The sequence below is a fragment of the Passer domesticus genome, chromosome 30, assembly GCF_036417665.1.
Source record: "Passer domesticus isolate bPasDom1 chromosome 30, bPasDom1.hap1, whole genome shotgun sequence".
NCBI classification, from domain to species: Eukaryota; Metazoa; Chordata; class Aves; order Passeriformes; family Passeridae; genus Passer; species Passer domesticus.
Window position 1 is genome coordinate 3,922,963 of NC_087503.1, and position 14,591 is coordinate 3,937,553.

Consider the following 14,591-nt stretch of genomic DNA (forward strand, 5'->3'; position numbering starts at 1 on the left):
CCGGGAGTGTGACTGTGCTGTGATTGCAGCCAAAGGTGCAAAGCCAGGGCAGTTGGGAACAAGCCCATCCAGCCCCTCACCTTCCCTCAGCCACAGGGAATCCTTTGCCTCTCCCATCTCTCAGTGGCAAAGTTGGAGTGCAGCAGGAATGCTGGGGATTTCTGACCTCAGAGAGCCAGGCATGATGTGTGGGTAGGAAAACAATTCCTAAAACCAACTCCTGCCATCCTTTAGACTTGGGACTGCAGATGCTACCAAGCCCTTCTGCAATAGGGATGATTCCATTACCAAATCCTGAATTTCCAGCCTTCTCCCTCAGACACATGGCCAAAAACCATGGGCAGTGGGGTAGGGATGGCTCCTTGAGAGCCCCCATGCACAGCCCTGGCTGTTCCTGGCACACTCAGGCAGCACAGCTGGAGCTCAGGCAAGGACCTGGGGAAAGGTTTACCCGAGCAGGAACAAGGGTGGGTGAGACCCAGTGGGACAGTCTGCAGGGAATGGCCCAGGTTTGGCTCAAAGCAGCCTCTCCTGACTTGTCACTGTCCTTTCTCCATGAACAGGTCCCCATGTGCAGCCCCAGCAAATGTCCAACAGCAGCTCCATCAGCCACTTCCTGCTGCTGGCATTGGCAGACACGCGGCAGCTGCAGCTCCTGCACTTCTGCCTCTTGCTGGGCATCTCCCTGGCTGCCCTCCTGGGCAACGGCCTCATCATCAGCGCCGTAGCCTGCGGCCACCACCTGCACACGCCCATGTTCTTCTTCCTGCTCAACCTGGCCCTCAGCGACCTGGGCTCCATCTGCACCACTGTCCCCAAAGCCATGCACAATTCCCTCTGGGACACCACCACCATCTCCTACACAGGATGTGCTGCTCAGCTCTTTTTCTTTCTGTTCTTCATCTCAGCAGAGTATTTTCTCCTGACCATCATGTGCTACGACCGCTACGTGTCCATCTGCAAACCCCTGCACTACGGGACTCTCCTGGGCAGCAGAGCTTGTGCCCACATGGCAGCAGCTGCCTGGGCCAGTGCCTTTCTCAATGCTCTCATGCACACAGCCAATACATTTTCCCTGCCCCTGTGCCATGGCAATGCCCTGGGCCAGTTCTTCTGTGAAATCCCACAGATTCTCAAGCTTTCCTGCTCCAAATCTCACCTCAGGGAACTTGGGCTCATTGCAGTTAGTTCCTGTTTGGTATTTGGCTGTTTTGTGTTCATTGTTTTCTCCTATGTGCAGATCTTCAGGGCTGTGCTGAGGATCCCCTCTGAGCAGGGGCGTCACAAAGCCTTTTCCACCTGCCTCCCTCACCTGGTCGTGGTCTCCCTGTTTGCCAGCACTGTCATGTTTGCTCACCTGAAGCCCCCCTCCATCTCCTTCCCATCCCTGGATCTGGCCCTGTCAGTTCTGTACTCGGTGGTGCCTCCAGCCCTGAACCCCCTCATCTACAGCCTGAGGAACCAGGAGCTCAAGGCTGCAGTGTGGAGACTGATGACTGGAGGGTTTCAGGGATATTAAACTGCTGGCCAATATCAGCAAATTACTTGTAATAAATATCATCTTTGATATTTCTTGGTGGCTTGATTCTGTAAGGTTCTTTTTCCTTATTTCACTTTTTTCATGTTATCCAAGAAAAAATGTCCTTTTTTGTGCCATTTCTCATTTTTTTTATCTTTGCCTTCCTGTGGCCACAGACTGTATCAATGAGGGGCTGCATTCTCAGTGGCTTTAAAGGTATTAAAGGATCTCCCAGCAGAGTTTTCTGCAGAGATGCCTTTTTGTTGCATTCTCTGGCGCTGCAGCTGCAATGTCTGTGTGCAGAGCTGGGGGCAGATCAGTGCTGGCACAGCAGCTGTGCCCAGCAGCAGCAGCAGCAGCAGCACTTGGTGTTGCCAGTGCTGCTGCCGTGGCCCTGCCCCGCTGCCCTGGTGGCCCTGGTGTTGCTGCAGGGCCTGAGTGCTCTCGGGGCCGGGCACAGTCCTGGGGGTGGCAGTGCCCGGGCTGCAGCAGGGACAGGCCATGGGCACTGCTGGGGCAGCGCTGACGCCTCAGGCCAGGCCCTGGGGGCTGCAGGCTCCTTGCCCAGGCTCTCTCAAGAACACGGCCAGGCCAATGCTCAGCACAGAAAAGCCCCAGGGTGAGCAGCCCCAGGCTGGCCGTGGGCAGGCTGGGGGCAAACAGCATGGCTGGGGCTCTGCAAGGGCCCTGGGGGAGAGGGGAAGGAGCAGCAGAGCAGGGGCTGATCCATCCCCAGGGTGCTGCACAGCCCAGGGCAGCGTCCCAGAGTGTCCTGATGGAGCTGCCAACAACATCCCTCCTCTGCAGCCCTGGCCTCTCCCCCAGCTCACACAGGTGCTGCATCCTTGCAGGCACAGCCACGGCAGCACTGGCTCAGGAGCCCCTGTTTGCATTGCACAGAGCAGGCGGGAGCACCCCCATGCTGCTGCTGTGGGGACATGAACCTGAGGGAGCACAAATGCCATCAGCCCCTGGGGCCAGCAAGGGCTGGGGGACACCAGGGAAACCACTCAGCTTTGTCCTGGCCTCTGCAGTCAGCCAGAAAGTTTGTTCCCATCAGCTGGGAGTTTCCTGTGCCACTGCAGACGCTGTTGCTCAGAGCCAGGGCTGCCTGGCAGCCACCCCCAAACTGCCACAAGCATTTCCTTGGCTTCACCTTTGCTTTCTTTACTTTTCTGACAAAAATTTCTGCCTATTGCTCACCTCTATTTCCTCCCCTGCAAACAGCCCATCCCTGTTTGCCCTTTCCTCTCTGGCCCCACTCCCCATTGCAGTTCCTGAATTGGCTCCATGGGAACGTCCCTTGGGCAGCAGGATCATCCTCCAAGTGCTGCAGGAATTGTCTGCAGGCTCCTGCAGTGCCTCCTGCTGCTCCTTTGCCAGAGGCACCCCAGGTCAGGGGGGCACATCTGGGCTGCTGTGTCTGCCTGTGGGGCTCCCTGTTCTGGGCAATGAGGAGGAGCTGCAGAGGCTCTGCAGGACTGACAGGATGGGCTTTGGGGCTGGCAGGAGAAGCTGAGGCACCTGGGCTGCTGGAGCTTCTGAAGAGGAGGCCCAGGGCTCATCCTGCAACTGCTCCAAGGATGGTTTCAGAGAATCCCAGAATCTGCACTGTTGGAAAAGTCCTTGGAGATCATCAAATCCAGCCTGTACCCTGACACCGCCTTGTCACCCCTGAGCCTCCTCTTCTCCAGGATAAGCAACCCCAGCTCCTTCACCCCCTCCTCATAGGACTTGGGCTCCAGACCCCTCCTCAGCCTTGTTGCCATTCTCTGGACATGCTCCAGCCCCTCCATGTCCTTCCTAAATTGGGGGGCCCAGAACTGGACACAGCACTCGAGGTGCTTCCCAACCAGTGCCGAGCACAGGGGAAGAATCACTGCCCTGCTCCTGCTGGCCACACCATTCCTGATCCAGGCCAGGAGCCATTGGCCTTCTTGGCCACCTGGGCACACTGCTGCAACCTCACCTTGTTGGATGTGTTCCCTGGATCCAGCCTGTCCAGGGCCCTGTGCAGAGCCCTCCTCCCCTCCAGCACATCCACACTCACACCCAGCTTGATGTCATCTGCAAATTTGCTGATGCTAGACTCAATTCCCTCACGCAGATCATCAGTGCAGATATTGAAATCCATGCTGGCTGGCTCTGATCCCTTGGCCATCCTGTGGGTGCCCTGTGATGGCACTCAAGGTGATCTGTTCCATAACCTTGCCAGGCACCCAGGTCAGGCTGACAGGCCTGAAGTTCCCCAGATCCTCCTTCCAGCCCTTCTTGGGGATGGGCTCACACTGGCACCTCCACTCCTCTGGGACCTCCCTGGTGTGCCAGAACTGATGGTAAATGATGGAGAGCAGTTTGGGGAGCTCATCCACCAGCTCCCTCATCCTCCTGGGATGGATCCCATCTGGTCCTGGCGACACCTGTGAGCACGTGAGTGGCTCAGCAGGTCCCCAGCTGCTTCCTCCTGGATTGCAGGGGCTGTTCAGCTCCCTGTGCCCATCTACCAGCTCAGGAGAACACTTGTCCTGAGGGTGGCCTGTCTTACTGTTGAAAACTGAGACAAAGAAGGGGTGAAGTACCTGAGCCTTTTCCTCATCTTTTGTAACCATATCCCCCACAATAAGAAATGCAGGTTGCCCTTAGCCCTCTTTTTACCATTAATGTACTTATAAAAACATTTTTATTATCCTTCACAGAAGAATACAAGTTGTTTTAACTGAGCTTTCACCGCTCTAATTTTCTTTCTGCATGACCTAACAACATCCTTAAATATTTCTTGATTTACCTGCCTCTATGTCCAAAGGTGATGCACCCTCTTTTTAACCCCTAAATTCCTGCAAAAACTCCATGCCCAGCCCGGCCAGTCATTTCTTACTCTGGGTCATCTTTCTGCACAAAGGGACAGTCTACTCTTGCTCCATCAAGGTTTCTTTGCTGAAGTGTGTCCATCCTTCCTGGAACCCTGTGTTTTTAAGGGCTGTTTCCCTTAAAAGAATCAGTTCCTGATTTGGTACTCCCCAAATCTGCATCCTCAATTCGGCCTAAGTCTGCCCTTAAAAGTCCAGTGTAGAAGATTTATTGATGCCCCTGCTTCTTTCTTGGAATATTTAAAAACTCAATAATTTCATGGTGACTGTGCCCCAAACAGCCTCTGACCAGCACTTCTCCCACCAGCCCTTCTCTCTTTGTGAGCAGCAGGAGACAGAGCTTTCCTTGGGAGTGGGAATTGCAGGAAACCTCCCCAAAGTGCAGCTTGGAAGGTTCAGGCTGGAGCTGAGGAGAAAGCAAATTCCCTGCCAGGGTAGAATTGTGGTGCTCGAGGTGTGGCAGCGTGAGGCTGGGCCATGTCTGGCTCTGTGTGCCAGGAGCCGGCAGCGCTGGGTGCAGGGAGCCCAGGGAGGGCACAGAAACGCTGGCTGAGAAATGCTGGGGCACAGCGAGAGGCGCGAGTGCAGCCGGCCAGGGCACAGGAGCAGCACGCACAGGGGGCACAGCCTGCAGGACAGATGGCCGAGGGCTGGGCAGGGCTGGCAGGGCCACAGGCACCCAGGCCTTTGTGCCCTGGGCTCGGGCAGCGCCTCTGGAGGCCCCACAGCAGGAACTTTCCTGGCAGGGGCTGCACTTTGGCTCTCCCTCGGCCTCCCTGGCCAGGCTGGCAGGGGCTGCAGGTTTATGGCATTTGTCCTTGCTGCCCCTCGCATCCCCCTGCCCCACAGAGAGCCCCGAGCCACCCGTGAGGGACAGGCCCTGCTGGCCCAGGCTGGGCTCAGGGCTTGGCCTTTCTGCTTCCCCCAGCCAGCCCAGGCCTTGCTCAGCATTGCAGTTCCCTGCCCAGAGCCTTGGGCTCCCCGCACTCCTGGCCTCAAGGATCTGCTCACACCAGTCCCTGGGGAGCCTTTGGCACTCCCTGCCCTCACTGGGGCCCAGCCATGCTCCAAGGCACTTGGAGTTTTGCTGCTGACTCCTTGAGCAGCTTCTTCATCCTTCTCTCAGTGCCTGAGGCTCCTGGACCCAGCCCCAAATCCACTGTGGGGCTGATTAAAACACAGAAAGCCCTCAGGAGCTCTTTGTCTCCCTTCAATTGTCTTCAAGTCTCCAGGGCTTGTGCAGTGATTGGAGTCAGTTTGGAGTTCTGTTAAGGAGGAAGATGTCAAAGTGCACCTCATGATTTTTGGTTTTTTAATCACATGTGTGGGTTTGGTTTGTTTTTTTTTCATTGCAGAGAAGAGGTGATAGAAGCATTCCTCAAGTGATCTTGATGCTGAATGTCTCCTTAGGAGGTCTGGGCACAGAGAAGAACAAGCCCCTTTTGGGCTGACCCTGTTTCCACAACCTGCTCCTCACCCCCAGCCTCACCATGTCTGTCATAACCCACCTGGGACTGACACCCCAAAATATAAAAAAATGTTAATGTAATTTATTCTTTTATTTTATTCTGTAACACATTATTTTGTGTGATTATTTAATTATGTATATATTTATTTTCATTTATAATATTAACAATGGTTTTTCTTACCTAGTTTTTATATTTGCATAAAAAATCTATACATTTTTACTAGCCAAGAACATTAATGTTCTTTGGTTCTATGTAGCACAATCCCCTTCCTTAATTAATTAAGGTCTATTGGCTATTTATTTCTTCCTCTTTATGGTAATTAGTAATATGTCCAGTCATTTTGTCATCATTTTTATCATCTTTTTCTCAGACAGGGGCATGGGAGAGCCCTTTGGTGTCCAGGGAGACATTTCTGGGGCACATTGGAGGCAGTTGTGGGTCTGGGGAGGGAATTTAGAAAGAACTTGAGGGTATGGACTACACTTGGGGGAGCCGGGTGGGCACTTGGAGGGGCACTCAGGAATTCTGAGGGACAGTTCGGGGTCCGGGGGAGCACTTGGGGGTCCAGGGGGGCCCTTGGAGGTCAGGGAGGGGAATTTGGGGCCCTTCGGGGTCCGGGCAGGCCCTTGGGGGGCTCGAATGGGGCTCTCGGGGCGCGGGGGGTGATGGGAGCTGTAGTCGCGGGTATAATACGGTTAAACGGGGCCGCAGAGCACCACGGGAGTTGTAGGCGCAGCTGCAATGGCTTTTGGTGATGGCGGGGCATGACGGGAGATGAAGTCCCGGCTCGGAGAGCGCTGTACGTGCGCCGCGGCGCATGATGGGAGCTGTAGTCCCGGAAGTGGCTGGACCGCGGCGTTTGGGGGTTCAGGAAGGCACTTGGGGAACACTTCAGGGTCCGAGCCACGAATTGAGGTCCTCGGGGGGAACGTAAATGGTTCGGGAATACCTGGGGGACGCTTGGGGAGCTCCAACCGGGCTCTGTAGGGCGCGGGGCACGGCACGAGTTTTAGGTGCGGGACTGTGCTCTGAGGGGCTCCGGGGCCGCCGGGGATGAGAGGAGATGAATTCCCACAAGCGGCTGTACCGGGCATCTGTGGGGTTGGGAGCACTCAGGGGACCCGGGGACGCTTTTGCGGGGTCCCGAATGGGCGCTGAGGGGCACTGAGGGATCCTGGAGGGTCTGGGGGACACTTATGGGACAGATGGGGGGCGGATGCCGGGGTGGGTTCTGTGGAGCGCGGGGCATGACGGGCGCTGTAGTCCCAGCTCCAATGGGGCTCTATCGGGCCGCAGGGCATGATGGGAGTTGTAGGCAAAAATAAAAGATGGCGCTGACATCAGGCACTGCTCTCAAGACCCCGATCCCTGCGCTGATTGGCTGCTGGCTGTGATTGGCAGGACCATCAGCAAATGGGAGACAGTGGAGGCGGGAACAGCCCATTCAACTCCTCCAGTCTCTCCCAGCACAGCCCAGTTCATCCCCAGTACAGACCACTACGACCCCAGTGCCTCTCAAGTCCCTTCCAATACACCTGAGTTCATTCCTAGTCCCTTCCAGTTCCTCCCACTGTCATCCACAGTATGGCCCAGGGCCTTCCAGTCTTCTACACTGTGTCTCCAGTGTTCCCAGTTTGTCCCAGTATCCCCCAATGTGACTCCCAGTATGCCCCAGTGTCTCCCACAGCGTTCCAGTGTTCCCCAGTATGTCCCAGTCCTCCCCAGTGTTTCCAAGCACAGTTTAATGTCTCACGGTTGCCGTGGCAGCCAAACCCAGCAGTGGGGTCAGGCAGTGTCCATGGCCACAGCCCCTTGCAGTGGCCCAGTGCAGCTTGGGCTGATGATCCACCCTCACAGCTGGCCCAGGGCAGCTCTGCAGTGGTTTTGGTGGCACCTTGGGCTGGCACACACCTGAGGAGTGTGTCTGTTTTCAGTGGGGAAACTCAGGAGTTTGAGATTGCTTCAAAAAATACAAAAAGGGAAAACCCCTCTTAGGCTGAGTGCAGCCAGTCTGCAAGCCCAGCAGGTCCCAGGTGAGTGAGGACAGACAGGATGGGGCTGGGGAATGTGGAGCAAGGCTGTCCACACTGGGTCAGAGCTCAAGGCACAGCTTCTCTGAGCAGGCCAGAGCTCCTGAGGAGAGAACCTGGGTCAATATCAATCACAGAATGCTGCAATCACCTCTGATCTAAAGAGAAATGTAATAAAATAAACCCTTGAAAATAGGTATGTGTATGTTTTACAAGCTCTTTGCAATCTTTCTCCATCACTAACTAGGAAAACTTTAATGATCCTCTGGGGCTTTGGTGTTGTTTACATCAGACTCGGTCCCTGAGAGAGTGTTCAAAGAACTTTTCAAGAACTCAAGGTTAAATTGAAACTCTGAACTTTCTTAAAGTTTTAATGGGTCCCACTGAGGGACACGACTGAGAAAGTGTCCCCAGGTTCCAGGCAGAGCAGAACACTGGAGACAGTGATGACAGCTGGGGACAAACAAGGCAAAGGTGTCTCTGTTGCTGAGCACACCTGGATGTGTTCAGGAATGCAAAGGGCCAAGGCCTGAGCCCCAGCCCCTGGCCAGGCAGATCCTGTCCCTCCCTCATTGCTCAGGGCTCTTCCCGGGATGGGCTCTGGGATGTGGGGATGTGCAATGCCAAGGGCAGCACCATGGGGCGGCCCCTGCCAGGCTGCTGAGCAGGGACAAGGAGGCAATGAGGCCCCAGGGCTGCCAGGGTCACTTGTCCCCTCGTGGCCTCAGGCCCAGGGCCAGCAGCCATGGCCAAAGTGCTGCCCAGGTTGGCTCTGTCAGGGCCTTGCAGCTGCTGCCCATCCCTGTGCCCTGTGCAGCCCAGGCTGTCCTACGGTGTCCCTGCCCTGTGCCTCTGTCCCTGCAGGCTGTCGTCATCCCCCGGCTGCCCCACCTGGCTGGCCCCTTCCTTTGCTGGCAGCTCTGCCTCCTGCCTGCCTCTGCCTGCCCACACAAAGCCTTGGCCTGACCCAGACCCATTCTGGGGGACGTGTTGCACCACAGCCCTGCCCTGGGAGAGAAAATCCTTTCTCCTTGCGTCCAGTCTGGACCTCCCCAGGTGACTCTCTGTGGCATGATTTTTGCTCAGGCTTTTCATCCAATGAAGAAGAGCTCTACCATTTCTGAAACCACCCTTCAAGCCCTCTCAGGCTACTCCTGTTCTGTCATCAGTCTTCACACCACTGAGCCCTGGGCCATCAGTCTCTCTGGGTCATGTGCTTGAGGCCTCCCAATCCCATCTTGGATGATTTATGTGTCCTTTCAAGGTCTTTTCAGATTAAAACATTGTGGTCATAATCCAAGAAAAATTGAAATATTTTTATAGGCCTGTAGTGGCAGAGAAAGGGACATAGCCTTTAGAATGCTCAAGGGTATTTTTAGATTTGATATAAGAAAGAAATATTTGGTGATAAGGTTGAGAATTTGTAAACAGCTCATCCATAGACATGAATACCAAAATGTGTTCAAGGTCAGGATCTTTGACCATCTGTTCCAGTGGTAGTTGTGCCTTGCCACAGAAACGGGGCTGCAGTAGATGATATTTTAATGCCATTCCAATTTGAAAAACAGAAGATAAAAAACAAATTTATGAAAGTTCTGACACCTCCTCATGAAAGACTCACCAGGGGGGTCAATGGCAGAGCTTTCCAGCATGACCTTGCCAGTTGAGCATGGGGGGTTCTGCACTGAGTCTGAGATTCATGACGGAAATCCACAAGGGGCATTTGGGGAATGTGCAACATTTCCCATGTGATGCCTAAGAAAGGCCCACAGGAAGGGAAAGGGTGGCACCATGGTGCTTTGTGAAAGAACAAACATGAATCAGCAGGGAAAAGGGGATGAAAGAGCTGGTCATGAGCAAACGTGCGTCCCTGGCTACGCCCTACAGCTGATCCCCACAGCCTGTGGCATTTTCCTAAACCCCCATTGCCAGGAACTGTCTGGAACAAGGGAGCTCTCTCTGCTCTGGGTACCAAGGGATGTCCAAGTGCCAGATACTGGAGTGGGGACCACAAATCATCAGGTCCTGTGTCCTTTGGGGACCCAGGCACTGGTGAAACTGGTGTGTGTGTGCACACAGCACTGGTGTGGGGGGCTGGTGTAACCACCAGGGAACATCAAACCAGAGCAACCAGTGAGCAGCAGAGGCCTGAGAGATGCTGTGTGAGATCCACTCCTGCAGGGATCCACATGGTCTGGGTGTCTCTGCAGCTCTGCCTCTCCTCCTGCCATGGCAGAGCACACAAGCAGCCCATCCCTGTGTCTTTTCTCCACTGACTGTGCTTTGGCCTTGCCTGGAAACTACCCGAGGTCTCTCCCAGGAGGAGTCCCTGTGCATTTCCCTCCCCCATGCCTCTGCCCTTCCTGATCCAGCAGTGGTGGGGCAGGGAGAGGGCTGGCTCTGACAGGGCTGTTGTGGTTTAGGAATGGTGCTCTCCAATTTCCTACTCCCACTACAAAGACCACGTGTCTCCCCAGATTGATATTCCCACCATTGTCCCCACACCACAGGGGCTTTGCCTGCCTGGCCCTGCTTGATCTCAGACACGTTTCACAGTCAGGGATAACCTGGAGATGGTGTCCATGGTTAAACCTACCCCTTGCTCATGAGCCCGTCTGGAGGTTGCATCTCTGCCCTGATGACCTGAGGTGTCCAGAAATAACTCACCCTTGTGTGACCAGTCCAGACCCAGCTGAGACACTTTAATCCTGGCAGCCCCATCCTCCTCTCTGTTGTTTCGATGCTCTTCAGTGCCTGACTCTTGGGCAATAAGCATCCATAGGAGGGACTTTCACAGCCAACTTCTCCCCTGGGCAACGATGTCTTGGCCTGGTCCAGCAGCCCTGATGGGTTTCCCTCTGCACTGCCAATTGTCCCTTTTCCATCATTCCAGCCACCCCACAGAGCATTTCCCACCATCCCTGAGTCAGTGCAGAGGTGCAGCGCTGGCCATTTCTCTCCCTCAGAGCTGCGGGTATGGTCCCAGTGCTGCAGTGACTGCAGGAAAGAGGACCCCACAATAGGTCATTTGTTGGTCAAATACAGACAGAAAGAGTGAGAAACTGTCTGTGACTTGGGTTTTGGCCTCGCAGCCCCTGCCGTGGTTTGCAGGGAGCTGCAGTGTGGCACAGCCCTGGCTGTGCCCTGCAGTGCTGGCCTGGGAGAAGGTGTCGGTGCCAGCTGGCCCAGGGAGCTGCAGCGTGTGGGGAACGAATCCCTCCTGGCCTCCTGCCCCCGGGTGACACTGCAGGGCCTCATGGAGCCAAGGGGCCATTGCAGCACTTCAGGGCCCCATGGAATTAAGGGGACTGTTTGGACATTGCAGGGCCTTGTGGGACTGAGGCCATTGTGACACTTCAGAACCAAAGGGCCACTGTGAAACTACGGGGCCTTGTGGAACTGATACTGAAATTGTCCAAATAGATACTTTCTAACACAGTTTGGGTATTAGAAAGCAGCCATTCTTTATGCAGTGCTGGTCACTTGGGGGATCATTCATCCATTTGAGTGCCCCAAACATCAAGTAAGCAGAGGTTTTATCACACACAGTGATTACATATTCACAAGCTGTTCCTGCACTGGGCAGCTGTGGACCCTCCCCAGGCGAGGGTGACCTGCCTGAGGAGCACCCTTACGCCCCCTGGGACCAGGCTGCTGCCCCAGCAGGGGTATTTGCCCAGTGGGATGTCGCCCAGTTGCCCGGTGCCGTGCCATGCCCCAGGCGGGAGCGTGTTGTCAGCAGAGTGCGCCGTCCCTGGGGCCGGCAGCAGAGATGCCCCAAGCAGCCGTGCTGTGTTGAATGGGCACCATGCAGCCCCTCTGTGCCCTGCCATGGCTGCTGAGACCCCTGCAATGCCTGGCTGCTTTGCTGCTCCGTGCTCTGCTGCTCCTTGTTCTGCTGGCTGGCAGAAACCTCCACAACCACCCAAGACCAGTACGTGTTGTCAACCAAGCATGGTGCTGCCAATCCAGAGGGTAGAGAGACGCTGTGCTGCAGACTCGCACTGAACAGGCACTCTGCTGCTCCCCCATGCCCTGCTGCACCAGCTGGGACCCCAGAAGTGATGCTTGGGAGTGGCAGGGAGGCGCTTTGCCACTGCGGCCACTGCAAGGCACCCAGCCATCCCTGCTGTGAGATGCCTTGCCCCTGTGGTAGGATGCCTGGCTGTGGATCAGGGCTTGTTGCCACTCCGCCAAGCCCTGCCACACTGGCTGAGATCACAGAAGCAGTGCCCAGCCCCTGTGAGATTCCAGCTCCTCTGTGCCATGCTGCAATGGTTGAAACCCCTGTAGCTGTCTCTGCCTGTGGCAGAGCCACCTCTGCATGCTTTGCTGGGCCTGAAAACACCCCTACAGCCATGCCTAGCCATGGTGAGACCATGCCTGGCCATGGTGGGATGGTACCCTTGTCTTTGTAAAAAAATCCTGAGGGTCAAACAGCTACCATTAGATCTTACATCACGGCAGCACCACTGAACCTGTGGGGAAGGAATATTTTATCTGCTTGGGGAGTCAGGGTGGGGATGAATTTTTAATGGCAACCACTGTCCTAAAGACTGTGAAACATCCCACGCCAGCCTTAAAATGGCTTAACACTCAGCCTGTCTGGGTGCCACAGTGGCCCCTTGAGAAACAGAAGCTACATACCCTTAAGAATTTGGTGCAGGAACAACTGGCTCAAGGGCACATAGAATCATCCATAAGCCCTTGGAACACCCCTGTGTTTGTTATAAAAAAGAAGTCTGGGAAATGGAGGCTGCTCAACATTTTAAGAAAGATCAATGCAGTCATGGAGAGCACAGGAGCCTTACAGGCAGATATGCCATCTCCCACAATGTTTCCTGCCAATTGGGATATCCTAATTGTGTATCTAAAAGATTGCTTCTCTACCACTCCACTGCATCCAAATGATATCCCAAAGTTTGCCTTCACTGTGCCATCCATTAATAACGCTGCACCAGTGGAGCGTTATCAATGCAAAGTTCTTCCTCAAGTTTAAAAAGCAGCCCCATAATTTGCCAATGGTATGTTGCTCATGTTCTTTCATCAGTAAGGGAACAATTCCCAGAGCCATACTGTTACCATTTTATGGATGATATTTTAATAGCGATTCCAACTAAAGAAGATCTTTCACTCATTTGGCCAAGCCTGATGCAAGCAGTAAAAGCATTTGGGCTGCAAGTGGCACCAGAAAAGATACAGCAGCAACCACCTTGGAAGTACCTTGGACTCCAAAGTGTGATTCATACAGCCCCAGACAATTCAATTTTCAACAAAAATTAGAAATGTAAATGATGCTCAAAACTTTTGGGTACCATAAACTGGTTCAGACCCTATATCAGATTGACCACTCTGCAATTAGCACCCTTGTTCAACCTTCTAAAGGGTGATCCTAATTTAACATCTCCCTGGACACTGACCCCAGAGGCAAAAGATCCTCTTCAAATAGCAGAGCAGCTCTCACAGACAGGTTCACCAAGTGTGCCTGGGAGTGTGTATCACTGTGTTTATTTTCAATGTTAATTTCCATACTGCCGCTGTCATTGGACAATGGGATACTCAGTGGTCTGACCCCTTTGCATGTTTTACAGTGGGTGTTCTTGCCTCATCAACCAAAAAAGACAGCCCCTACCATCTACAAATGAATTGTCTGCTTAATTATTAAATGACCTCAAAGATGTTTGGAATTGAATGCAAAAGATCCATCTAAAATCATTTTCCCTGTAAAGCAGGAAGAATTTGAATGGTGCTGTGCCAACAGAACATCTCTACAACGTGCTTTACAAAATTTCAAGGGACAAATTGGCTACCATTTACCACTGCTGCAAATGAGTAAGACCACTGAGCTATCCCTAAAACCCCTGAGCAGTCGAACACCCTTAAAAGGAATTGCTGTATTCACTGACGGGTCTGGGAAAATGGTAAAGTCCATTGTGACATGGAAGGAAGGCAAATATTGGAAGGACATGAGATTGGGTCACCTCAGTTAGTAGAGCTATGTGCTGTAGCTATGGCTTTTCAGTGTTTTCTCCACACTCCTTTGAATGTAGTTACTGACTCTGCACATGTTGCAGACAGAGCACAAAAATTGGACTGAGCTCTATTAAAGGAAGTTAACAACGCACAATTATTTGGCTTGCTAAAAACCTTGTGGCACGCCATTCTGGCCAGGACTTGCCCTTATTACATCCTTCATATTAGAAGTCATACACATCTCCCAGGTTTCATTACAGAGGGCAATGCACAAGCAGATCGCCTGGCTGGCCCTGCCTGGACAGCACCACAGCCAGATATGCTGGCTCAGGCAAAGGCATCACATGCCTTCTCTCACCAAGGCAATCAAGCCCTACAGAGATGTTTTCTGCTTTCCAGCACAGAGGCTTGCAACGTAGTAAACACACGTGCTGATTGCCAGGGCCACACTGCTCTATTACAGATGGGGGTTGATCCCCGTGGATAAAAAGCATTACAAATCTGGCAAACTGACGTCACATATATTCAAGAATATGGAAAATTAAAATATGTGCATGGAGATCAATTGATACTTTTTCTTCTGCCATATGGGCATCAGTACATTCAGGGCAGAAAGGTCGGGATGCAATTGCACATCGGCAATTAGCCTTTGCTGCTTTGGGTATCCCTCGTGATATAAAAACAGATAATGGACCTGCATAGACATCACAAAAAACTAGACCATTTTTACAGC

The 14,591-nt window shown here is 53.5% G+C and overlaps 1 protein-coding gene across 1 annotated transcript; it reads left to right on the forward strand.

The window, feature by feature from the left end:
* Positions 1-586: 586 nt before the first annotated feature.
* LOC135287615 (olfactory receptor 14I1-like) lies at positions 587-1,519 on the forward strand. Its single transcript, XM_064400891.1, has one exon. The coding sequence runs from the start codon at positions 587-589 to the stop codon at positions 1,517-1,519; it is 933 nt and encodes a 310-aa protein (XP_064256961.1).
* Positions 1,520-14,591: the final 13,072 nt, after the last annotated feature.